Source organism: Rhamphochromis longiceps, linkage group LG7 (genome assembly GCF_057381845.1).
Source record: "Rhamphochromis longiceps isolate RC_006_pf linkage group LG7, R_longiceps_female_GT1.1, whole genome shotgun sequence".
Lineage (NCBI taxonomy): Eukaryota > Metazoa > Chordata > Actinopteri > Cichliformes > Cichlidae > Rhamphochromis > Rhamphochromis longiceps.
In genome coordinates this window covers 40,268,015-40,295,023 of record NC_140563.1, presented here as the reverse complement: position 1 = coordinate 40,295,023, position 27,009 = coordinate 40,268,015, and the positions used below count along the sequence as shown (strand labels likewise).

Below are 27,009 nucleotides of genomic sequence, written 5' to 3'. Positions count from 1 at the left end.
AGCCTTAGAGTAACTCCTGACTCATCCTCACTCGGGATGCTCATGTTAAAGATTTCTGGTTTGCTCTTGCTTTTATCACTAAGTTAACTTCCAGTGTGTCACACTCTGACATGTAAATTGTTATTCATGCTTTTATTTAATCACACCTCAGTTATTATAATTCATTGTTCACTTGTGTTCACAAAACGTCTTTGGAACGTCTGCAGGTTGTTCACAATGATTCTGCGAGGCTTCTGACTAAGTCTTATAAATACTCACATGTCACACTGTAGCTAACTGAGCCCCCAGCCTGATTTCTGTGGGCTCAGTGATCCCTTTTAAAAAGCAGTTACATTTTTTTATAAGATTGCTTTTGGCTAACTTGTATAAATAAGTTTTAGCATTTCTGTTGTGAAGCACTTTGTGATATCTTTAAATGTTATGTTCACTTACTTTAGCACTGGCTTCATTTTTTCAGAAGATAGTCAGGGTTTTATATTGTCTATGATGGTGCCTTGAAGATTTCCATGAACTCTAGCGACTGTATCAGGACATCTTAAAAAAAATAAGGCCGCACAACTATAACTCAGTTATCCTGGTCAAAGAGGTTTTTTGTTGTTGGTGTTGTTGGTGTTTTTTAAGTCACCCCATTCCGAGTTGTTGTGAAGAAAATTATCAACAGAGGCCAAACTGGATTTGCAATGGAAACATGCTTTTTAATGATGTAAAGTCGGGCATTTAAACATGGGAGCCGTAAGTGGCGCCTAGAGGTACTGCAGTTTTCCCCACTTGAGGTTGCCCCATCTTCTGAAAGTACCTTCTCATTTCCCCCCTCCATCTCTGTCTCCATATGCTGCAACAACTCCCCCTTGTGTTCCCGACTGATACTTACACACACAGGTCTCCTGAATTTGAGGGGAGGATCCGAGGGTGGAGCTCCACCTCTCTGCGCTCTGCTCACAGACACAGGTATGGTTTTTTGTTTTTTTTGGGGTTTTTTGGAGCCAAGTCTGTAATCCAAGGCCAGCAGCAGAGCATGAAGAGATTGTCCTGACGTTGTCAGTGTTGGGAGTGACATGGGCAGTAAAGATAATCGGCTGCATAGTCATGCATCCAGATGTTTCGCTTAACCAAGATGCAAAATAGATTTTAGGAGCCTACATAACCATGGGGAGTGTTTTGGCTGATGTTTTTCTGCTGCTGCTGGTCTCCACCGGACACGTTTATGGAGGTAGGTTCCTGCAGAGGAAAAAAATACTCCTTGTCTTAAACTAGATGTAAAAGTTAAACCTGGCATTTGTTTCAATACATTATAGCAACGTGATACATTATAGCAACGTGAGAAAACTTTCACCTTTAGATGCATGTGAAAAATAATTCTTAAGGGTTCTTGGCGTGTATTTTATACATTACTGCTGCGCTGAAATGATTTCCATCATTATAGAGACAAAAGAAGGTTTTGCTGGTGTTATTTAGGCCTGTTTATTTTTTTTACAACCTTTGATTTACTTCAAATGGATCTGGCAGTTGGTTGCTTATTATCTAATCCTGTCTAACATTGCAGACTGGTGACATATGGCATTATGATGGATTATATTTGGGGGAGAATGCTTGCCCTTATGAATTTGCGGCAACATGGTTAGTTGAGCTGATGCCAGGAATTTTACATTTTTGGTGGTGGTAATCCTCGCAAATACAGCTTTGATCTTAACTCTTAAGCTCTTCTCTGCAATGCATTTCTTTGTCCAAGAAAACAATATGTCATTTTCTCCACTACAGGTATCTGCCACTTAAATATAAACACTTAACAACATTTGGAAAGTTTTTGTATGCGTGCAAAACTTTCTAATGGTCACCAGCTTTGCCTCGGGCAGTTACACATGTCTCTGTACCACACCTGCTTGTCAGAGCACATAAGTGACTTGCATTCACATTGGAGATGTCTGCGAGTGTAGGAAGATTATTAATAATCCAATGTTCACTGCTATCATAGAGGCGGATTAGGGATGCATGGACAGACGTGGGTTATACTGACAGCGGGCTTATAGGCTTTATGCAGAGCAGCATGCTGGGCCAGTCTGCTGACTGAGTACTTCACACTGCAGCACGTATAGTCAATAAAAGCTTTCATAGCAAAGTTTTCCCACTCAGAGATAAGAAGGGATTTTAAGAAAAAAATATTAAGCCACTGTGACATATGTTACAGTGCAGACACATAAATGTAAATACTTTTTCTCATTCTAAAATTTTGTACCAACATTACAATTTCCCTACATTTACAAAATATACATGAAAAAAATAAATTCTGTGTTAAAGTTATTTACAGCAAGCACGCGCAAAAACACCTAAATGTTAGATGTGTAACCAAAAGCACAAAAATATGTTTAGAGACCAAATATACGTCTTAACAAAGTTAATAGACCACCACCCAGAGTAAGATTTATGCCTAAATTAACATTAGCATTAGCACTCACCAAAATCATTTTTGAATGTGTCTGTAACTGTTAGTCCACCAGTAAAATATAATTATTGTTTTTTTCAAACATTTTACAAAAAAGCTGAAAGAAATAGTGAAGAGCATTCTTATTATTTTTTCAAATTTAGATACCAAATTACAGTTTTTACTTGTATTGCTGTAACAGAAACAAATTCATTTTAGTGGTTGAATGTTGTGCTTGATCAATTTTTGACTTTTCTAAGAATTCCAGTGTGTCAGCTCAAATTTGCCTATAAAAAGTGAAATTAGTTTGTTATTTGCTTAATAAACACAAGTTATAAGTTTAAACAAAGTTTTGATAGATTTGTTGTTATGACAGGTAGTCTAATAGATTTGTTAATCTTAACTAATTAATAGTTAAGATTATACAGGCCTGGATTGTTAATATTTTTCCTGTGCGATGTGGAAACAAACAAACTTTAATTCACCTTTAAAATGCATTGATTTTTTTGCCACCCTTTTTTGTCATATAAATTGTCCCTTTATTTCCATTTTGTGGTCACTGCCTCTGCAGTGTTGTGCTGTCTGCTTTTACAGAGCTTTGAATCATTTTTAGTGTCACCAAACTGCAGCTGCATGCATCCAGACACATGGCTCTGACCTCTATCCATTGAACGTCACAGTTTGCACAAATGGACAGTCAGAGAGCGTGTCGCTGCTTTGTAGATCAAATCGATGATGCTAAAGACACTCGTACTTTTTTGGTGCTCATTTATAGTTAGTGGTAGATATGCTGGCCTCATTGATAGATAAAAGTATGCTGTAATTACATGCTTATAAAGCCAGAGACGGGCAAGCATCCTCTGTATTTAATTATAAAGATCATTGGACTACAGGTGAATAAAAACAGAAGTAATGGAAATGCTTCTTGAATTTTTGTCAGCACTAATTCATGGCTCATGAATATCAAATACTTTATATATGATCTATATAAAATGCTGATGTTGTAATTGAAAGAGATCTGCCACCACAACTGTTTGGGTTTAAACTGTAAGAAACAAATGTTTAAAATTGTGGGTAAAATTACAAAATAGTGTATTGCATGGACTGTCTTGTAATTATAAAGCAGTTTTTGTCATTCACAGAAATAACTATTTAGAAATTATTAAAAAATAAGTAAATAAAAACCTCAAAAAAAAAAACCTCAAAAAAAAAAAACAAACCAGGAATTTCTTTGGAAAATCTTTTTTTTCCCTTTTACTGTCATTTAATTTATCTATAATAACTTTGGTGTAGTATGAATGGCCACGGAGATGGTTTTTATCATTAGAAAATACTGTGATGCCTTTTAAAAAGATGAACTTCTGCTTTAACACTATGCTTTACTGTGTTTAGTGCAAATATAATCATGCTATCATGCTAAAATGTGAAAATCCTAGCATGTGCTCTGCTGTATAAGTACAGATTTACTAAGCCACAGTCATGCCTCACTTTGTCTTTTTGACATCTGTCATGCAATATAGTGCACATATTGCCTTGATTAAAACTCCTTCTAATGTATATTTTTCCCATAGTTTCCCATTGAAGTTAATGGTATGTATTTTGAACTAAAAGACCAATCTGCGTCATCTGGGTCAATGGTGGGGTCTAATGACGTCTAATGAACCCCTACAGAATGCATTAGTTGTCATTAATTGACTTCAGATAGCAGGTACAGAGTGCACATAGTGACAGATCAGTCAATGCAGGTTAATGGAAGAGTTTTTTCCTGGTAGAAGGTCTATAATCACCACCAGATCGCTATGAGGGCTTCCTGTATGGTAGCAAATGAAATTAAGCTTAATCCTGAAACATGGCTGTCAGAGCATCTTTGATTAACTACACGATGTTTTAGTGATTTCGTGACAGCTCAGGCTTCAATTTATATCTGTCTTTTGTTGTTGTTGTTGTTGCACTGCTGCAGTTTCATTCTACGGAGATGGCTACATCTACCTGCGGACAGTTGAGACGTCCATACAGACGTTAATCCATGTTCGATTTCGAACCTCCAGTCAGTCAGGGCTGCTGCTTTTGGCAGCAGGACACACAGACTTCATGCTTCTGGAGCTGATCTCTGGGTACCTGCAGGTAGGAGGTTATAACACAGAAGAAACTAATCTTCTTTATCTCAAAGACACAAAAAATGTGAGACAAAGTGTATCACTGTGAGACAAGGTAAGATAAAGGCTATATCCATTTCAATAAAATGGCTACGGATTAGTGAAAACTGTCCAGGGGCCGACGTAAAAAAAGGGAAAAAAGGGTAAAAATTGTCCCTCGGGCCATTTTAGCTCATTAAATATGCTGGAATTTACTATCCAGAAGAAGACCAGCCAGAAGATTAAACCCAGAAATCTTGGCGTCAAATTGCTCAGCGAGTGGGGGGAAAAGTAACCCCCCCGGCACTGCTTTAATTCCAGACAAGTTCATACACGAGTGAGGTTAAGACAGAAAACCACAATAGCTTAATAAAAATACCAAGTACAAGTCACTGGTGCTGTTAGAGAGATCTCAGTTGCATTTCTATTTGTGGAAAAGCCTTCATTTTCTTCATTTTGTTTTTTATGTACACACATACAGTGGGGCAAAAAAGTATTTAGTCAGCCACCGATTGTGCAAGTTCCCCCACTTAAAATGATGACAGAGGTCAGTAATTTGCACCAGAGGTACACTTCAACTGTGAGAGACAGAATGTGAAAAAAAAATCCATGAATCCACATGGTAGGATTTGTAAAGAATTTATTCGTAAATTAGGGTGGAAAATAAGTATTTGGTCACCTCAAACATGGAAAATCTCTGGCTCTCACAGACCTGTAACGTCTTCTGTACGACGCTTTTCTGTCCCCCACTCGTTACCTGTATGAATGGCACCTGTTTGAACTCATCATCTGTATAAAAGACACCTGTCCACAGCCTCAAACAGTCAGACTCCAAACTCCGCCATGGCCAAGACCAAAGAGCTTTCGAAGGACACCAGGAAAAGTATTGTAGACCTGCACCAGACTGGGAAGAGTGAATCTACAATAGGCAAGCAGCTTGGTGTGAAAAAATCAACTGTGGGAGCAATCATCAGAAAATGGAAGACATACAAGACCACTGATAATCTCCCTCGATCTGGGGCTCCACGCAAGATCTCATCCCGTGGGGTCAAAATGATCATGAGAACGGTGAGCAAAGATCCCAGAACCACACGGGGGGACCTGGTGAATGACCTGCAGAGAGCTGGGACCAAAGTAACAAAGGTCACCATCAGTAACACACTACAACGGCAGGGAATCAAATCCCGCAGTGCCAGACGTGTTCCGCTGCTGAAGCCAGTGCATGTCCAGGCCCGTCTGAAGTTTGCCAGAGAGCACATGGATGATACAGCAGAGGATTGGGAGAATGTCATGTGGTCAGATGAAACCAAAGTAGAACTTTTTGGTATAAACTCAACTCGTCGTGTTTGGAGGAAGAAGAATACTGAGTTGCATCCCAAGAACACCATACCTACTGTGAAGCATGGGGGTGGAAACATCATGCTATGGGGCTGTTTTTCTGCCAAGGGGACAGGACGACTGATCCGTGTTAAGGACAGAATGAATGGGGCCATGTATCGTGAGATTTTGAGCCAAAACCTCCTTCCATCAGTGAGAACTTTGAAGATGAAACGAGGCTGGGTCTTCCAACATGACAATGATCCAAAACACACTGCCCGGGCAACAAAGGAGTGGCTCCGTAAGAAGCATTTGAAAGTCCTGGAGTGGCCTAGCCGGTCTCCAGACCTCAACCCCATAGAAAATCTGTGGCGGGAGTTGAAAGTCCGTGTTGCTTGGCGACAGCCCCAAAACATCACTGCTCTCGAGAAGATCTGCATGGAGGAATGGGCCAAAATACCAGCTACTGTGTGTCCAAACCTGGTAAAGACCTATAGTAAACGTTTGACCTCTGTTATTGCCAACAAAGGTTATGTTACATGCTCCACCTGGAGACTCTGTTGTCCTGCTGGGAGACTTCAATGCTCACGTGGGTAACGACAGCGAGACCTGGAGGGGCATGATTGGGAGGAACGGCCTCCCTGATCTGAACCCGAGCGGTGCTCTGTTATTGGACTTCTGTGCTAACCACAGTTTGGCCATAACGAACACCCTGTTCGAACATAAGAGTGTCCATAAGTGCACGTGGCACCAGGACGCTCTAGGCCGTAGGTCGATGATCGATTTTGTAATCGTATCAGCAGACCTGCGACCATATGTTCTGGACACTCGGGTAAAGAGAGGGGCTGAGCTGTCAACTGATCACCACCTGGTGGTGAGTTGGATCAGGTGGCGGGGGAGGACGCTGGACAGACCTGGTGCACCTAAACGCGTAGTGAGGGTGTGCTGGGAACGTCTAGCAGAGGCCCCAGTCCGCGAGATCTTCAACGCACACCTCCGGCAGAGCTTCAACAGCATTCCGAGGGAGACTGGGGACATTGAGTCCGAATGGACCATGTTCAGCGTCTCCATTGCCGAAGCTGCTGCATTGAGCTGCGGCCGCAAGGTGGTGGGTGCCTGCCGTGGTGGTAATCCCCGAACCAAATGGTGGACACCAGAGGTGAAGGGAGCCACCAGGCTGAAGAAGGAGTCCTATCGGGCTTGGTTAGCCTGTGGGACTCCGGAGGCAGCCGACAGGTATCGACAGGCCAAGCGGAATGCGGCTCGGGCAGTGGCTGAAGCAAAAACTCGGGTGTGGGAGGAGTTCGGAGAGGCCATGGAAAAAGACTTTCGGACTGCCTCGAAGAGATTCTGGCAAACCGTCAGACGTCTCAGGAGGGGAAAGCGGTGCTCTACCTGCACTGTGTATAGTGCTGGCGGAGCGCTGCTGACGTCGACTGAGAAAATTGTCAGGCGGTGGAAGGAATACTTCGAGGACCTCCTTAATCCCACTGACACGTCTTCCGAGGAGGAAGCAGAGTCTGGGGATGAGGGGAATGACCCGCCAATTTCCGGGGGCGAGGTCACTGAGGCAGTTAAACAACTCCTTGGTGGCAGAGCCCCTGGTGTTGATGAGGTCCGCCCCGAGTTCCTGAAGGCTCTGGACGTTGTAGGGCTGTCCTGGTTGACACGCCTCTGCAATGTTGCGTGGAGATCAGGGGCAGTACCTGTGGACTGGCAGACCGGGGTGGTGGTCCCCATCTTTAAGAAAGGGGACCGGAGGGTGTGTTCCAACTACAGGGGGATCACACTCCTCAGCCTCCCTGGGAAAGTCTATGCCAGGGTGCTGGAAAGGAGAGTTCGTCCGTTAGTCGAACCTCGGATACAGGAGGAACAATGCGGTTTTCGTCCTGGTCGCGGAACACTGGACCAGCTCTTTATCCTCTCCAGGATACTTGAGGGTGCATGGGAGTTTGCCCAACCAGTCTACATGTGTTTTGTGGACTTGGAGAAGGCATTCGACCGTGTCCCTCGGGGTGTCCTGTGGGAGGTGTTGCGGGAATATGGGGTGTCTGGCCCATTGCTACGGGCCATTCGATCCCTATACAACCGTTGCAAGAGCTTGCTTCGCATTGCCGGCAATAAGTCGGACTCGTTCCCGGTGGGTGATGGGCTTCGCCAGGGCTGCCCTTTGTCTCCGGTTCTGTTCATAATTTTTATGGACAGGATTTCTAGGCGCAGCCAAGTGGCGGAGGGCTTTCGCTTTGGTGGCCTCAGAATCTCATCTCTGATTTTTGCAGATGATGTGGTTCTGTTGGCTTCATCGGGTGAAGGCCTCCAGCTCGCACTGGAACGGTTCGCAGCCGAGTGTGAAGCAGCGGGAATGAGGATCAGCACCTCCAAATCCGAGGCCATCTTTCTCAGCCGGAAAAGGGTGGAGTGCCCACTCCGGGTCGGGGATGAGTTCCTGCCCCAAGTGGAGGAGTTCAAGTATCTCGGGGTCTTGTTCGCGAGTGATGGGAGAAGGGAGCCGGAGATCGACAGACGGATTGGGGCTGCAGCTGCAGTAATGTGGACGTTGCACCGGTCCGTCGTGGTGAAGAGGGAGCTGAGTGTAAAAGCGAAGCTCTCAATTTACCGGTCGATCTACGTCCCTACCCTCACCTATGGCCACGAGCTGTGGGTAGTGACCGAAAGAACGAGATCGCGGATACAAGCGGCAGAAATGAGCTTCCTCCGAAGGGTGGCTGGCCTCTCCCTTAGAGATAGGGTGAGAAGTTCGGCCATCCGGGAGGGGCTCAGAGTAGAGCAGCTGCTGCTCCACATCGAAAGGAGCCAGCTGAGGTGGTTCGGGCATCTGACAAGGATGCCCCCTGGGCGCCTCCTGGGTGAGGTGTTCCAGGCATGTCCCACCGGGAGGAGGCCCCGGGGCAGACCCAGGACACGCTGGAGAGATTATATCTCTCGGCTGGCCTGGGAACGCCTTGGTATTCCCCCGGACAAGCTGGAGGAGGTGGCTGGGGAGAGGGAGGTCTGGGCCTCTTTGCTTAGGCTGCTGCCCCCGCGACCCGACCCCTGACAAAGCCGATGACGATGGATGGATGGATGGATGGTTATGTTACAAAGTATTGAGTTGTATTTTTGTTATTGACCAAATACTTATTTTCCACCCTGATTCACGAATAAATTCTTTACAAATCCTACCATGTGGATTCATGGATTTTTTTTTCACATTCTGTCTCTCACAGTTGAAGTGTACCTCTGGTGCAAATTACTGACCTCTGTCATCATTTTAGGTGGGGGAACTTGCACAATCGGTGGCTGACTAAATACTTTTTTGCCCCACTGTATTTAACATGTGATGTGTGATATTTCGGCTTTCCTTGCAACTTTTTTGAGTTTATGAACTTTTTCCTTTTTCACCTTCCCCCTTAATCCTCAGGTGCGTCTTGATCTGGGCTCAGGTGAGCATTCGTTGCACTCAGAAAAGGGCATCCATCTCAGTGACCTGGCGTGGCACACTGTGGATCTCACCCACACCCGCCATAATATCACTATGACTGTGGACCAGAACTCCCACACCGGCCTACAAATACAGGGACCAGATCTGGAGCTCGGTGTGGAGGATGGACTCCTTGTTGGCGGGACAGCTGGATTAAAACATCTCTATCTTCACAACATCTCCTCTGGGTTTAGAGGTTGCATGGACGAAGTCGTCTTCAATCAACATGACTTACTGTCCAGTCTCAGGCCACATTCTGGGTACAAGACCGTCCATGAGGTATCTCTGGGCTGTAGTCCACAGTTTTCTGCAACAGAAGAAGATCCTGTCAGTTTTTTCAGCTCAGAAGCGTTCATGTCACTCCCACCGTGGGATGTGCTTCAAGAGGGAGTGTTTGAATGTGAACTACATCCTGCTGCAAAAGAAGAAGAAGACGGCATTGTCCTTTATAGCTCTGACAATCAAGGAGGGTTTGTTGCCATTGAGATCGTACGTGGTCATCTGGTAGCTTCGGTAGGAGGTGGAGAGGGGAGTAAAACTGAGCTGCATTCTTTAACAAATGTAAACAGCAACCACACCTGGTACACCATCCAGCTTCACTTGTTGCCTCACAGTGTTCAGCTGAAGGTAGGCAAAGAGCTGGTGAAGGCCAGTCTGAGCCCAGAGATTCAGGTCCTCCAGCTCACGGGGCCTCTCTTCGTAGGAGGGCTGGATGAAGCAGCTCGGGGACAAGCAAGGCGAGCTCGACTGATTTCTGTTCCATCTGGAGGAGAAGGAGGAGGCTCCTTTAAAGGCTGCCTCAGTGAAATCAGGGTGAACACTCAAAAAACAGGCCTACCTCATGCCACAGTCACCAAGGATGTCACTGTTGGCTGTAGGACAGGGCAGGCTCCACAGAGAGCAAGTCTCACCAGCCCAACAGATCTTCCTGGGGTTGATATCTCAACTGCACAGACTAACGCGAAGAGGAGCCCTAACTTCCTGATGCTGAGGAAACTAGAAGTATCTGAGGGAGGCCGGGCACCTCTTGAACCAAAACACATAAAGGTAGTGCTGATCTGTCTTTTGAGTTTAGTGTTTTTTAAGTAATTGTGAAAATAAAAATAAGCAGCACCGATATATAATTCTCTTTGGACTCTTTGCCAGGTGAATTTGGACTTCCGTAAACTGGGCATTCATCCATCCCAGTTTATGTTCCGCGTTGAGGAACAGCCTGTTCATGGCCAGCTCCGGTTGGACCTGAGTCCAGACCCCGACAGGATTTTGGACGAGGGCCAGGAGAGGACCATCACGATAGGAATTGAGGAGAAGGACCGGACGTTCAGTATGCTGGACCTCTGGCAGGGCAGGGTGATGTACGTTCACAGCGGCTCAGAGGACCAGAGTGACTTCTTCACATTTTCAGTCTTCTCCAGCAATAAGAAGGAGCTTCCTGTGTTTCTCAAGGGCAACCGTCTGCACCAGTTCGAAATTAGCATCAGTGCTGTGAACGATGCCCCTGTGCTCAGCCTGCCAGAGGGAAACTATTTTACTCTACTCGAGAAGTCCAGACGACAGGTAGGTACAGCAAAATGTCTGAGTAATTATACGTGCAAAGATCAAAATTAATGCATTCACAATTCCCCCAGCTGACTACAGATGTGCTGAGAGCGCTAGACCCTGACAGCAGTCCTGAGGAGCTTGTTTTCAGCTCCCTGGGAAACCTCAACACTGAGGCTGGATACCTTGAGCATCAGGATTACCCTGGCAGGTTGGTGTTACGGCTTATAAAGCTTTAATGGGGCATTGCAAATCTTTTTAGATCCAGATACTGAGCTCTTTTGTGGAAGTGGCTGTTTGTGTATAATTAGTGTGGTCACTTTATACATCAGTATATTTTGCAGCATTACATAAACATTTAAGTCATTCCTAAACAGTTAATGTAATACTTTTGTGTTACCCCTTGCATTAAGGCTGAAAGCCTGCCCTTCAGTCACATCTTGCATTTGCACTCTCTCTTGTGTCTTGACAAATTTGACCAAACTGGCAAAACTAAAATTATATCAGTGCTGATTATTGAGAACATGTCTCCCAAATTTTGTTTTTCTGATGATGGGATTTTGTGTTAAAGAGTCCTTCCAAAAATTCCTGAGCCCAGATGTGGAGAGTATTTCTTCAAAGCTGGGCCAAGCCCCTCATCTGGTAAAGTGTTTGTTGGTAGGATTTTTTCACAGACATTGCACCAAGTGACAAAAACGAATTGAACCAATTTGTTTCATCCACTTGTCTTGGATGAAGTCATTTGAGTTAGTAAGCAGTATTATTCTAATTTTTTCCCGTAGTTTTCATCTTTCTACAACTTTTAACTAAAACATTTTTTGTTGTTTGTTTTGACCTCCAAGGTTTTCACCTTCTTATCTTCCAGGCCCATCAACTTGTTCTCCCTAAACGATCTAGAGGAGGGTAAGATCAGCTTTATCCACACAGGGGTCTCAACTTCTAGGCTGGCTCTTAGGGTTAGTGACGGGCAGAAGGTGAGTAAAATAGCAGCTTGTCTTTTTTTCTCATCTTATGTCTTATCCTCTCAGATGGTATTTTGCCTCTTCCCTCTCCCTTTGTCAGGTAAGCAACACAGTAGTTTTGAGGATAATAACCGTGCCACTCGAAGATAAACTGGTGAACAACACCGGACTGGAGGTGAACCAAGGCGAAGCTTCAGTCATCACCACCAATCACCTTGCAGTACAAGTTAATGTGGCTGACCCCACAGTAGAAATCTGGTATAATGTTACAGAGTTCCCACAATATGGCGAGCTCCAGAGGTTACACTCAAGCGGCGAATGGAAGCCAGCGACCTCTTTCTCCCAGAAACTTCTGGAAAAAGAACGGATTCGATACCTCAGCACCTACCGTGGCTTACAGATGCAGAATAACATCACAGACCACTTTAAATTTAAAGTCAGTATCGGTTCCCTGGCTAAACAAGAGGCTGTTTTCCCCATCGCGGTACGATGGATTCACTTCAAGATCACACGGAGTAAGATGGAGCTCAATGGCGTTCAGGCTGCTGTTCTCACTCCCGAGGACCTCCATGTGATTTCTAAGGGTGTTAAGCTCAGTGAGAGTGACCTCCATTTCAGGATGGTAACGGTACCCAAGAAAGGTCAGCTTCTCCTCAACAACAAGGCCCTACAAAGGAACTCAACCTTCAGCCAGAGGAACATCAGTGATGGTTTGGTAAGGTACGAGCTAATCAACCGGCAACATGACGACACGAGAGACACGTTCAGCTTCCAGGTGTTTTCAGCTCACTCCAACTCAACAACTTACGACTTCAGAATCAACATCAAAGCCGAGTCGACCACCGTCACTATGATAAGCAAAGGTCTCTCAGTCATGGAAGGAGGGAGTAAAGTAATCACCAGAGATATTCTGTTCACTCACACAGCGAGTAACCGGGAGGTCCTCTACAACATTATAGAGAGCCCCAGGCATGGGCACATAAGGCGGATCAACCTCTCCAACTCAACTTCAATTAACGACAACATTATGGCGTTCACGAATCAGGATATAACTGAGGAAAGGATCATGTACGTTCACGACGACAGTGAAACTAAGCAGGATTCTTTCACATTTCAGATAGTGGTTTACAAAGCTCACAAACACACGAACAAGAAAGAGGACGGAAATGGAGAACAGCACACCTTTAACATCTCAGTGCAGCTCGTCAATGATCAGAGGCCCCTCAGGGTTGTGGATAAAGTTTTCCACGTGGCACGGGAGGGCCAGAGATTGGTGACACTGAGTGACCTGCGTTATCGTGATGATGACTCAGATTTCGAGGACAGCTGGTTGGTGTACACACGGAGGGGGATCCCCATGGGAGAGTTGGTGCTGGCCAGTGATCCTAGCCACAAGTTGTATGAGTTCACACAGCGAGACCTCGAACAGGTAAGAGCAATAATGGTATCTTTTATAGTTTGTATATTTTTTATAAAGCCTGCTAATGCTTTTTTTTTTATCGTTGGTCATGATGGCCTCCTGCTTTTTCTCATCTCAGAAAAAGGTGCTGTTTGTCCACAAAGGAGTGAGTTTTGGGCGTTTTGTGCTTTTCGTATCTGATGGGAAGCATTATGTTTCAACGCTGTTGGAGGTGATTATTCTCTTTTTTGTTTTGTTTTTTTGGTTTAATAACAATGACAGGAAGGGTAATGTTGCAGTCACGCTGAGGAAACTTGGTTGCCCACAAAGTTATTACGAGCATGTGCAATGTGATCTTGTTGCCATTAAATCGTTGTGTTGAAGACAAGGACCAAGTCTGCGGTGACTGGCAGTCAGTTGCTGACTTCAACAGTGACAGGGATAAAACATCAATAACACTGAGTCAGTCTGCCAGCAGTTTATAATTGATTGGTGTTAAGGAATTTTTATTGTTTTAATTGATTATGCTTCAAATGTTATGTTATACATATTTCACCAGACACAGCTTTCTGTTGAAACAGGAAGCTGACCCTGTGACGCTGACAAGAGATCAGTACAGAAATACATATCCGCAGAAGTTGACTTGCATTATATTATTCTTAGAAATTGACCTGCAACACACATACTCTGTGACACACACACACACAGCTTGCATGCAGACAGACATCAGGACCTGCGTAACAGGAAATGTGATTATATTTGCATATTGACGATGTAACCTATAAAAATAAACGAATACTTCAGTTCGGTGTGATTTGCTCTGAGCTTTTCACCCGTGCAGCACGTTAACCTACACAAGTGTCTCATTGTTGTTTATTCACCTGACTGTTTGTTAACTGTAAATCTCTGACAATTGGTTTCAATTTGGCAATTGCACACAATCTATTTTCAAATCTGTTTCTGTTCGCAAGCACAGAAATCTACATTAAACAGAAATTATTTTTAACTGCAAAATTACAAAGGCACTTCCTCTGGGAAACCAGTTGCTTACTTGCAATCTGAACTATTGATTCGGGCAACTATTGATTTTTTCCGAGTCATGTGATTCACTGTGATTGAACCATTAGGCCCATGACTGGCACAAATATAAAAAAGCTGAGTAAACCAAGCAGTAGAAATCTGGCAAAGATTCAGATTAGGCACTCACTATAAATTCCTATGTGATGTGATTTATTTCATTTCTATTCATACCGTTTATTTGAGAAGACACTTTAGTGTGAAAATAATGAAGTTCATGTTAGCATGATTGGTCTTCTTTTTGCTGTGGGGTGCAGGTGATGGCGCAGGATCCTTACCTGCAGGTGGAGAACAACACAGGCATCATGGTCCAGCAGGGTGGGATCACGACCCTGACCTCTGTTAACCTCAGTGTCTTCAGCAACCTTGACATCAGAGACCCACACGAAGTGACGTTTGAGGTCTTCATCCCACCTAAACATGGCGTGATCTGCTTTATTGACAGAGAGAGTGGGATTATAACAGACGCAGATGCAATTTCAATATTCACCCAGCGAGACTTGATAGCAGGGCGCCTGGTATATCGCCATGATGGCAGCCACAAGTTGTCGGATAGCTTTAATGTGACAGCAAGAGCTAGAGAACGGAGCACAGAGAGGCAGGTGGAAAGAGGGAAGAGGAAGGTACATCTAGACATTGGAGTTTCGGTAAAGATTTACCTGGAGAGTCATCAGAGGCCACCAACAGTCAGAAACAACCGGCCAGTGGTGGTGGAAGAGGGACAGAATATCTCTATAAGCAGGGACAACTTAGAGGTAAGCAAAACCAAGATCCTCACATATGCAGGTAAATTCTCTGATTATAAAATATGTTTAGTTTCATATTCAGCATCACTTTTGTGATTTTCTTTTTTTAACCAGGTGGTCCATGAAGACAGTCAGCCCTCAGAGATAGTTTTTACTGTGCACAGTCTTCCCACAGTTGGCATCATTCAGAGGTTGTCCACTGACAACAAGCATCAACGCATGAATGGAGGACAGCACTATAAAGTAGGTACCTCCATAAGAGGCATTTAAATGGAAACTGTCTGACAAAGTAGGCTAAGAGATCTCAAAAAGCAACATCATGGCACAATCTAAAGGAGCTCAAGTACAGCTGAGAAACAAAGTCACTGACACTTAGTGTTTGGTAAATGGACTGATTCTTATATAGTGATTTTCTACTCTCCCGCAGTACTCAAAGCGCTCTATATAACATGCCACATTCACCCAATCACACCCATTCTCCCATGCTCTGACTCTAAACGGAGTGCTTTTTCTAATAACATTCACACACCTTTACACTCCGATGGACGCATCGGAGAGCAACTTGGGGTTAGTATCTTGCCCAAGGATACTTGGCATGCAGACTGGGGGAGCCAGGGATCGAACCAACCTTCTAATCAGTAGGTGATTTGTGATATTTCGGCCTCACAATGAGGCTGCAGTCAAGGGGTCTGTTCACTTTCTCCCTCCATGCAGGGTATCAAAAAGCAGTCAACACCCACATTCACCCAGGAGGACTTGAACCAGGGCTTGGTCATCTATCAACAGCAGACCACAGGAAGCACCAATGATTCTGTTCTGTTGGAAGCAACCAATGGGGTGACAAAGGTTGGACCTATCAGGCTGGAGATTGATATCATCCCAATCCTGCTTCCTCTGCAGGTAAAAAGGTCAAACGGAGGTCAACTTACCAAACCAGAAAGCAGTCAGTCACTACTTTCTTCTACACATTTTTTGTTTAGGTGTCCGACTTGACTCTAGATGAGGGGTCTTCTATGCCGCTGACCTCTGACATCATTAAAGTCGCCAGCCATCACTTCTCTGGGATGAACTTCCTGTATCAGGTCATCAATCCACCACGACATGGACATTTGGAGCACAGCCGCATTCCAGGGATGCCTATCACAGCTTTCACACACACTGAGGTTTGACCGAACCCACTCAAAAACCAAGTTTGATTACACACGTAGCTCTTAAAGACTGAAAGACTCCATGTGTTCATCTCAGAGGCATCAAAAAGCAGGAAAAGACCCTTTTTTACTAGAAGGGCAATCAACACAACCATGTGTTACAACTTTGAAAACATTTAATAGGCTCTTTTTTTTAAATAATTTCTCACAAATGGAGTAAACTAGGACACAGGAACAGTTGGTCATTTAATGGGTTCATCTCATGGGTGACATGGTGCTGCAGTGGTTGGCACCATTGCCTGTCAGCATGAACATCCTGGGTTTGTCCACTAGCCAGTGAGACCTTTATGTTTGTCTGAGTCCTCTCATACTCTCTCACAGTCCGAAGACATGCATATAGGGTTAACTGGTGATTTTACATTGGCTGTAGGTGTGAGTGGTTATCCTGCGTCTCTTGCCCTATGGTCGCATTGATTGGCTCTATTCCAACCATGACGTTGTATTGGATAAGTGGAAAAAAATAGATGTTTTCTTCTTATACCCATGTTCTACCTGTTCACAAAACTTGTATAATTCTCATCGCTGATACTCAGGTCAAACATCCCTGATCAGGTCATGTATATTGCAAATAAAATCTAACATGAAATATACAAAAGATACACTTTCCGTTGACCTGCTGACCTTGAGCACAATCACCCTACAACAATACCTGGCAGATTTTTCCTTAAATTAAATGTAGCGCTCATCTTTGTGATAAAATGCTTCATACTATGATGTGAGCTATCATTTCATTGGATTCGTTTGTTCCATTTTCCACACAACATCTGTTTTTAGGTGGAACGGGAGTACATTTCCTACATCCACGACGGCAGTGACACCCTGAGAGACAACTTCACCATTGTGGCAAACCAGACAGAAACCAGGAAACACAGCCTGCCGTGCGCCGTTCACATCAACATCACACCTGTCAATGATGAGACCCCAGTGATTACAACCAACCACGGACTGAAGGTGGGAAATGCCCACACACTGATAAGAAGAGCCAACACAATTGTTATTTTCAGCTAAAATTATTTCAAAGACACACTTAAATCAAAAAGTCATGAAAGAGCTTTTTTATTAGTGCATATTAAAACAAACAAAATGTATCTATGTAACTATATATCTATATCTCTTTATAGTCATGCTGAGCCAAGCTGACTTGTCGTGCTTCCTTTCTGCTCTTCAGGTGTGGGTGGGTTCTGTTACAGAGATAACCACAGGCGATCTCAGTGCGGAGGACACTGACACTCCACCTGAGGGGCTGGAGTTCATAGTGACACCACCCAGTAATGGCCACTTGGCTTTGAAGAGCGCCCCCTCCAGACACATTCTGAACTTCACTCAAAGTCACATAGAAAGCAAGCAGCTGGTGTTTGTGCACAATGGTAAGCATGTGTTTCTGTTTTCTAAAAAGACCTTTGATTCAGCAGAGGAGTAGACCACGTTTCTGTCTGTCTGCAGGGGCGCCGTCGGGTGGCTTTCATTTCCAAGTGAATGACGGCCTCAACTTTGCTCCTCGTCAGATCTTTAGCACAACTGCTCATTCTCTGATCCTCACCCTGCAGAGAAACCACCCGATGGAAGTCTACCCAGGTATACCTGCTCTTCCAGCTTCAATAAATCAGTAAATGACTAGATAAATAAATAAAGTGACTGATGGTTTTGAAGTCACATCTTGACCTGAAGTTAAAAAGACCCTCTGAATGGCCTCTGTACTCCACAGTCACCACATCTCAATCCAGCAGAACACCTCTGAGATGTGGTGGAACGGGACTTTCAGAAAAAAATCTCTAAGAAATGTTTCTAGCACTGTGGTGAATCTGTGTCACAAAGAATCAAGGCCGCTCTGAAGGCACAACAGTGACACGCTGATGTAATACACTGCAATGCCGCTGGGTGGCCTCGCTACTCTAAACCACAGTGCCTTATGTTCACACCAAAACCTATAAAGCACATGCGTACAGTGACACCTACTCATATGTACAGCATTTATTCTTATATATAACCACACACAACTATTTTACTTGCTTTGATGAGAAAAATTACAACATTTTGCAGTCAAGTAAAAAACAGTTTATAAAAAACGTGTTGAGAAAATTGGTGTTGAAACTGGGAATATAGATTTACTGTTAAAGGCTAAACGGTTACAGTGCTTCTAGCACATCAGTTAAAACTGCAAGAACTTGATCTAATGTGGCACTATTGGGGGGAAAAGAGAATTTGTGGCTCAAGAAAAAGTAAAACATCTCCTCCTGATCTCTCTTTTGGTTATGCTGCTATTTTAAGAACAATATGAACTACTTAGCTACAACTTTTCCGCTGACAATCAATGGACAGTCAAAGGAACGAATGAGCACAGTTAGACATTCGAGTATGAAATTTTTGTTTGATATATTTGTTTTACAATGTTATGTTCGATCTCAGGTGACAAATATATTTGAACCTTGGCTGCATTTGGCACTTTGACTCAGTGACAGGATGTCTGTAGACTAAACACGCCCTACAAAGGTGTGGGGTGGGCTTGGCGTGGGTTATTGTGTGGGCTCATGCCACAACACACATGACATCTGGCCCATATTAGGTGTAGACTACTCCTGAGTGAAATGTACAGCAAAGCAGCAGATGTTGGTCACGTTAAGGCCAAACACTCTGGCATTGTTGACGCATGGCGTCACCTGCTACTAATACATTAAACTCGGTAGATTCACTCCTTAGCATTACTTTTTTTGTTTATCCTGAAGGCTCTGTGACACCAATCTCAGACAAGGAGCTTCAGGCGGTTACTAACATTGCTGACGGCAACATCAGGAGGAACCAGTCCGTGGTCTTTGCAGTGACCTCTCCTCCTAAACTCGGCCGCCTGGTCCGACGTATGCCGGACAACTCCACAAGAAATGTTTCCACCTTTACACAGAGCATGGTAGGGATGTGTGTGTCTCCATGTGTCAGTGTTCGCTTTTTCTAAGAGGACTGACTTCTGAAAGAAATTCTCTTTTCCCTCCTCATTTATTTGGCTCTCTTAGTTGGATGATGGCGTTATCCTGTATGATCAGAACAAGCCAGAGTCAGTGGGATGGTCAGCTGCAGACACTTTTTCTTTCACGGCGTCTTTGCCTCCTGCTTCTCTTCCTCCACACACCTTCACCATCTTGATCTCCTACCAAGCCAATGAACATCATGACAGCTCTCAGCACAAGACCAGACTAATAAACAATGCAGGTACTATCTATGTTTCAAACTAATAAATATCATGTGGCAAGAAGAATATAATATAAGGGTGACTACATTTATGTCTGTATTTATCACTCAGGTGCTGTGGTGGCTGAAGGAGGCAGGGTGACAATAGACAGGTCCAAGCTTGATGCCTCTAATCTCCTGGGAAAAATCCCAGAGTCCCATCGGAAAGACCACCACATCATGTATCGTGTGATTTCTTTGCCTCGCTATGGGATTTTGTCTATTCGAGGACACAATCTCACCAGGTACATAGCTGCTCTTATTTGTCATGAAATGAACTGAAAAACAAAATTAAAATCAAAGGAATGTAATACCATATACAGTGCAAAAGTAAATATATATATATTCAATAAAAGATATATATCATTATACAGCTGGGATTAGTTTACATATACTATATCATGGCCATAAAAATTTTAATTTGAAATCATTTTGGATTTTCTCTAATCCACATGGGGTCAAATGTATACTCTTAAACATGAACATACACCCCTGTATTGGGTTAAATGTCCTTTATACCTCAGCCAGATGCTTCTGGTAGCCATCAGCAAGCTTCTGGTATAATTCTGACTGAATATCTGACCACTCCTCTTGGTAGAGTTGGTAAAGTTCATTCAAATTCCTTGGTTTCCACAAATTTTAATCGGGTTGAGGTCGGGGCTTTGAGAAGGTCATTCCAGAACCTTAATGTTAGCCTGCTTTATCAATTTTAAAACCAGTTTTGAGGTGTTTGGGATCCTGTATTTGTGTATTTGTCGTGTTAGAACCACCCAATCACGTCCAGGTTTTAGCTCCCTAGCTATTGATTTGAGGTGAACTTGAATACTTTGTAGGTGTTCCTCCTTCATCATGCCATCCTCTTTGTCCAATTATATCATTGCCACTGGCAGTGTGACGCTACTGCTACCATGCTTGATAGTTGGCACCATAATCATAGGTTTCAAAGCCCAGCCTTTACTCTTCCACACATAGCTCTTGGACAAATAGCTCAGTCTTTGTCTCATTTAACCATAAAACCTTTTACCAGAAGCCATTTGGCATGTCCATGTGAACAGATGCAAATGTTAGTTGAACTTGAAGGTGTTGATTTTTGAGCAGGGGCTTCTTTCTTGCTCTACACCTTCTTAGTCCAAACTGTCTCATTGTGGGCAGCGACGTCGGCATTCAGCAGTTTCCATTCATGTCAGGCTTGAGTCTTGGTGGTTCCTGAACATTTTAACCAATTACCTCTCATTTGAGGGTGACAGTTTGGGTATTCATCCAGACCTTGGCAAAGTAGTGACACATCCAAAGAACTTATACTTACATACAGTTGTTTGAACTGATCATCTTGAACTTTGAAGTTTTTTAGAAATGGCTGCAAGATAAGATAAGATAGATCTTTATTGTCACTCTTACCAGAACAATGAAACACAGTTTGGCGTCTCTCCATTGGCAACTTGTAGGTGGGTTTTTTGTTGTTGTTTCTTTGGGGGTTTTTTTTGCAAGTGACCTTCCCAACTTGTGTAAAGCTACAGTTCTTCTACTTAGATCTTCATTGAGTTCCTTGGATTTTTCCATTGTCACAGAGTCCAGTGACTGCTGCCTAACAAATCCTTTTTATGCTGGCAAAGAGAAATTACAATTTATAGTGAATCATGATCACTTAGGAGAAGTCAATAGGCCTCGGCCTTGTCAAGTTAAAAGACAATGCAGAACATTCAGCGCCACTTATTATTCTCTTCTTGTGTTGATTTATATATATAAATACATGCATCCATGTAAATATGAAAAAAAGTATCAAATATGGCTTTTGGGTTATCGTCTTTTCTCAGGAACCAACCAGATTTTTCACAAGTCACCCTGAACAAGTTTGGCATCACATACTTCCACGATGACTCTGAGACCACAAGTGACAGCTTCACTTTTCGGGCCTGGGTGGCGCCTTTGGATCTCCCCTCTTCTTCCTCCTCATCATCCTTGTCGGCTTTTTCCTCTGACTCCTCCTCTTCTTCCAGCTCCTTTTCCTCTCTGTACTCTGCGTCATCATCTCCCTTTTCATCACTAGACACAGTTTCTCATCATCCCGTTAAAGACACCACAGGAGTGACAGAGATGTTCAACATCACAGTAACACCAGTCAATGACCAGCCACCACTGATCAGAAGCAGGGCTCCCAGTATGAAGGTGGTAGTGGGGGAGAGAGTCGTACTTGGACCCAGCAGTCTTCAGGTGAGTAAGTGCAAAAAGGACAAGTATAAATTTAGGTAGAGCTGCAATTTATTTTTACGTCTACAAAACTTTTACATCATTTCTTAATCCTTCACTTTTTCCATGTCGAGGTGGAGGACCATGATACTCCTCCAGAGGAGCTGCACTACCTCGTGATAAGTAAGCCCAACAATGGCTACCTGACGCTGGGGGAAAGACCGGAGCCGGTGACCTCATTCACCCAGTACGACGTCAACCACGGCAGGCTGCATTTTATACAGCAGGTGAAGAAGGTTTACTGCAGCAGTGAAGCCTAAACATGTGTCAGTGTTATGTATTTAGAAAAAAAAAATAGCGTCAGACTTACATTGTTGTAATTGTGATTGTGCAGAGATTTAAAAAGTGCTGGACATGGTTAATGCTCAATATGCCTTATTTTTGGCTAAGTGGTGCCATTATTCTGTGGTAACAAAGCAGTGAATAAAGTTCATGTTTATGTTTTTTCCACTACTAATTCCTGCATTGTGTCTTTTGTTCTTCCTTTCAATGTTTCCTCCCTTAGGGCGACCCCTCAACAGGAGTTTTCTACTTCAACGTAACAGACGGCCATCACCGTCCACTCTACAAGCTGTTTAGTTTGGAGGTTATTAAGCCCTCGGTGTCCATTGTGAACAACACTGGCCTGTCGTTGATTCAAGGCCGGACCGCGGTGGTCCTGACAACCAATCAGCTTGCAGCTCAAACCAATGGTCAGAGCCGGGCCACTGTCTCCTACACTGTCACCACACCCCCTCGCCACGGACGCATCGCTATTAACGACCAGGAGGTCACCACATTCCGCCACGAGGACCTCCAGTTTGGACGCGTCGTCTATCACATGACTGATCTCAGCGAGTCCGAGGACACCTTTCAAATGTCAGTGTCAGCCTCGTCACCTGGCATTAATTATGGAAATGTAACAGCAACGGTGAAAGTGACCGTGCGGCCTCTGATCTACCTGAGAGAGCCAGTTCGAGTCCCCAGTGGTATCGCTGTGAAACTGGGAAAAGCCATGATTGATGCCTCAGAGCTGGCGAGAATCAGCCGAGCCAACCCGGTCTTTGAGGTTCTCTCTCCACCAAAACATGGAAAACTAGTCAAGGTAAAGCCATTTGTTGTAATGAGTCGGGGTTAGACGGTCCCTTTCTCCAACTGCAATGTCATAAAACTACAGTATGTCGCGTGTCTGATTGGTTTGCTGTTGACTTTCTCCTCTGCTATGTGTTTTCGTGTGTGTGTTTGTGTAGATAACATATGATCCTAACAGAGCGTCAGAGGTCCTGAAGTCATTCACATTCAGAGATGTGGTGCAAGGCCAAGTTGCCATCGAGGAGAATCTTAGTGACAGCGACAACCAGCTCCACAATAATGAATCCACGCTCACAACAGCTCAAGTCCACGCTCCCGCCACGCCTCTTAATGACTCTTTCAGCTTCCTGGTGAGGTCTGGAAACGTCCAGCCAGCAAAGGGCGAGCTTCACTTCACCATCTTACCTCATCACCAGATGCGCCACGGTCCTGGTGGTTTCAATAAAATAGACAAGATAGGTCGCGAACACACAACAGCCCGTCTACCAGCACACAACAGGACAACTGCCGGAAGAGCAGGACGGGAAGGTGGACGAGGAGGCTCTACAGCACACGGTGAGGTCACTGTGGGTTTGCACCCCCACATTTTGTCACACCACAACAGGACACACCACAAGTTGAGGCCTCATAACCGACTGGGGAACCACACACGGAATGGGAGTCCTGGAGGGAGGTCAAAGAGCAGCGTAGAGGGAGCAGGAGGAGGTCACAGCCATGCCCCCCAGCCCCACACTCCCTCCATCCCAGAGAAACACGGTCCGGAGAACCCTCCCGACACCCAGCTGATTCATGTCGAGGTTCTGCCTCGTCCTGCGTCGGACCCCCTCCTCATTATCCTTCCGCTGCTAGCTTGTTTGCTTCTCATTATAATACTCATAGTTTTGATCCTGGTGTTCCGCCATCGCAAGGAAAAACAAGCTCGGCTTCGACTTGTCCAGGCACTCGCTGCAGTGCCGGTTCCCAATGAGGACAGCCCGTATCTGGGCAGGCCAGAGCGGAGTGTGGCTATGCCCTCAGTTATGGTCACCCCACTCGGCTCTGCAAGCTGCCCAACTTCTCCCAGGGTGCCCACAAGTCCCCGGAGGAGTCTGGCCCCTGGAATGACCTTCTGGGGGCCATTTGAGGCTGATTTAGCTGGTGGTGATAGGAATATTAGAGGCTGTAACAGTAATGAAAGAGATAATAAAACTTCTAGCAATCCACTTCCACGTACTACAGGATTCAGGACCTCTGTGAGATCTAGGTCCCCGACTCCAACTCTAAAAGAGGGCCAGTACTGGGTTTGAGGGTAGTAATGCTGAAAAAACTGTGCCTTAGAGGTGTGTTTGTAGTGTGTGTGTGTGTATATATAAGATATGTGTCTGCTTTCCAGGGAACACCAATGGTCACCTAAGGCACATCCAACATGTTCTTTTTGGAAAGACGACAGTAAAATGTGCAATGGCCATCACATTTAAGTTACGTTGCTAATAAATATGACTTTGTTCCATTAATACTGTCTTGAAATACCCATAATCCGCGAGGTGTTACCCACTTTTAGCATTTGTTTCTAAGATGTGAAATACTCTTCTGAGTAAAGACAGAGGAAATTATTGCTTAAAAAGCTCTTCTTCCTTTTTTCTTTTTCTTTTCTTTTAAAGATTTCCTAGTTATAAGCAATGAACACAAACTGCCCTGGGTCCTTCTCAAGAAAATTACATCTTATTTTCCTTAAAGCAAAGAGTTGTTGCAATAATACATTTTATACTGAAGGAGGAAGTGAAACGTGGCCCGGGGTTCATTTCATTTAATGTGAACCACATTAACAGCAGCTATATTTTGAGTTAGCACACATATAACTGGTAATGGAAGTCACTCACCCACAGCTATTGCACGCTGTACAGATGTCAGGTGTTGCTTTTTTAAAACATATTACGTCAGCCAGTAGATCATCATGTTTGTACATACGACTAAATGTACTGTAAGCTATAACACTCATCCCACATGTACAGACACAGGCATTATTCCCTGTCCTGTACTTTCCTGTGTCCTTTTTCTTACTACTCCTGCTATGTAACTGCTTCTATGATCAATAATGATGCATTGTAAGATGTACTTGTCAATTCTGACCCCTTGTATGGCTGCATCTGTTTGCCACGCACTGTGACAGTTTTTTTAATAAAAAAATATTTCTTAAATACCCATGCTGTTTGTGCAAATCTAAACATGTTACGCTATTTTTTAGTGGCATTTCTTTTTCCTTTTATTTCCTTGTTAATGGCCAACACCAAGCATCTATGACAATAAAGTTGCCCATTTTAATACCAGAGTATTTAAACGAATGAAACCCCAACAGACAACTGACTGACTTTATTAGGTACACAGATTCAACTGCTCGTTAATGCAAATATCTAATCAGTCAATTACAGTTCGGCAAATCACTGCATTTAGTTATGTAGACATGGTCAAGACAACATGCTGGAGTTCCAACAGAGCATCAGCAGATGTCGCAAAAAAGAGGTAATATCCAGCAGGCATCTCTGTGGGGGAAAAATACTGTTTATGCCAGTCAGCTTTGAGCAGAAGGCAATAGTAAGAACCATTCGTTATAACCAAGGAATGCAGATAAGCATTTCTGAAGAGCAGATGGGCAGCAGCAGCAGAAGACCACACTGGGTGCCACTCCCATCAGTTACAAACAGGAAGCTGAGGTGACAATTCACAGAGGCTCACCAAAATTGGACAACAGAAGATATTACCTGGTTCTGATGAGTTCCTGCTACAAAGGAGTATTAGTGCCGCATTTTGAGAATAAAGTTGAAAAAAAAAGAAAAAGCAGCCGTGGCAAAATTATATTTTTTTCTTAATGTGGCCTTAATACTCTGTCACACCCGGCTGTGACGTTCAGATGGCAGAGCCAGGATTCGTTGTACACAACATGAATGAGTGCAGAAAACTTGTTTCTCTACATGTATATCTGTGGCCAGGCATGCACGTGACAAGCGTTAACACCATAACATACACCAAAAATTCTGAATGCATTGCACTGTAGAATTCCACGTAGATTCTTAATCTGGTCACATGCATAACATCTGGGGTGAGTCAAATTTTTTGTATTACCGCTCCACAACCCTCATCTCTGACCTTTAAAACTCAATGAATCAGGCAGCGTTTAGAGAGCAGTACCCCAGAAAGGTCTTGTTTTTTTTGTTTGTTTCTTTTGCAGGTAAGTCTGAACGCATTCTGAACAAAGCACAATTTCAAAGTAAAATCAAGACTGAGTGGAGGGGAGAAAGAGGACAGTCTAAATAATGAAGGGCCTGCAGTTGGAGTAACCTGATCTGCAGTCTTTGAACTCTGGTGTCAGATAGCAAGGAGTGAAGTGGTCCCTTCACCAGAGAAAACAAGAGATGAGAGACTTTTCTCTAGGAAGGGTAACATCACTCTAATCACATTAGATTTGGTAAATTCAGTGCACTCATCAAGCAATTATGCCAATTGTGTTGTTGTTTTTTTTGTCTTGCATAATCAGTGAACAGAAACAAAAACCAAATCAAACATGCTCTTTCATGCCTGTTTGTGCAACAGCTGTCAGGTAACGTGCATAAAGAAACATACTTCTGATGGGAGGAGATATTTAGTATGAACCTGTTCCATGAACGGGCAAGAATGTGACAGTAAAGTGCCAACATATGTCCCCTCCTTAGCACAGTCATTAGTGTGGATATGCAGTGATGTGCATGTTAACCCTCTGGTTAACTCTGTCTTAATGTATCTTGGGTGATTAAAGCAAAAGTGCAAAGAGAAGTGCAGCTAAAGTTTTTCAGGGAGTAAATACGTAAAGTAATAGATTACTGTTTTAATGTTAATGTGGACTGTACTTTTCTGGCTTTTTCTGTTCTAACTGTATTTGAATTTTGATACTGAAGTCACTGTGTTGGTGTAACTGAACGCTACACGGGCTTTCAGATAAAGGAACATGGACAGCTGTAGAAAACATGGATGAGAAGTTGTTTAAGTTACACCATTTGGTAGCCTGATTCAAAGAATCACAGGTAGTGGGTAACCATACAGTAGTGTCTGCATAAACAAGCCTGCATTGTTCCAATTCAGAGGTCACGTGGAAATCAGTTTGGGCAGAGCCTCATGTTCACCCTCTGATAATGAACTTTACATCATTTGAACTTACAGTGGGGCAAAAAAGTATTTA

General features: G+C 43.8%; 1 protein-coding gene across 1 annotated transcript; it reads left to right on the top strand.

Annotated features, from left to right (window-relative positions):
• The first annotated feature begins 995 nt into the window (after positions 1-995).
• On the top strand, positions 996-24,985 carry LOC146665858 (chondroitin sulfate proteoglycan 4-like). The gene is made up of 22 exons (XM_085413642.1): positions 996-1,210; positions 4,380-4,543; positions 9,293-10,399; positions 10,499-10,909; positions 10,981-11,102; positions 11,757-11,865; positions 11,954-13,282; positions 13,392-13,484; positions 14,587-15,084; positions 15,190-15,318; positions 15,790-15,975; positions 16,056-16,238; positions 17,058-17,234; positions 17,452-17,650; positions 17,727-17,858; positions 19,007-19,185; positions 19,289-19,484; positions 19,576-19,747; positions 21,317-21,713; positions 21,824-21,976; positions 22,255-22,833; positions 22,979-24,985. Exons 1-22 carry the CDS (start codon positions 1,147-1,149, stop codon positions 24,104-24,106), a joined length of 7,707 nt encoding a protein of 2,568 aa, XP_085269768.1. The 5' UTR covers positions 996-1,146; the 3' UTR covers positions 24,107-24,985.
• The last annotated feature ends 2,024 nt before the right edge of the window (positions 24,986-27,009 follow it).

What these genes read in the sequence shown, in the direction of transcription:
- LOC146665858 (XM_085413642.1), top strand. Translation starts at nt 1,147, where the DNA reads ATGGGGAGTGTTTTGGCTGATGTTTTTCTGCTGCTGCTGGTCTCCACC. An exon ending in CCCGATGGAAGTCTACCCAG is followed by an intron (nt 17,859 to 19,006) that starts GTATACCTGCTC and finishes TTTATCCTGAAG; the next exon opens with GCTCTGTGACACCAATCTCA. An exon ending in CGAGGACACAATCTCACCAG is followed by an intron (nt 19,748 to 21,316) that starts GTACATAGCTGC and finishes GTCTTTTCTCAG; the next exon opens with GAACCAACCAGATTTTTCAC.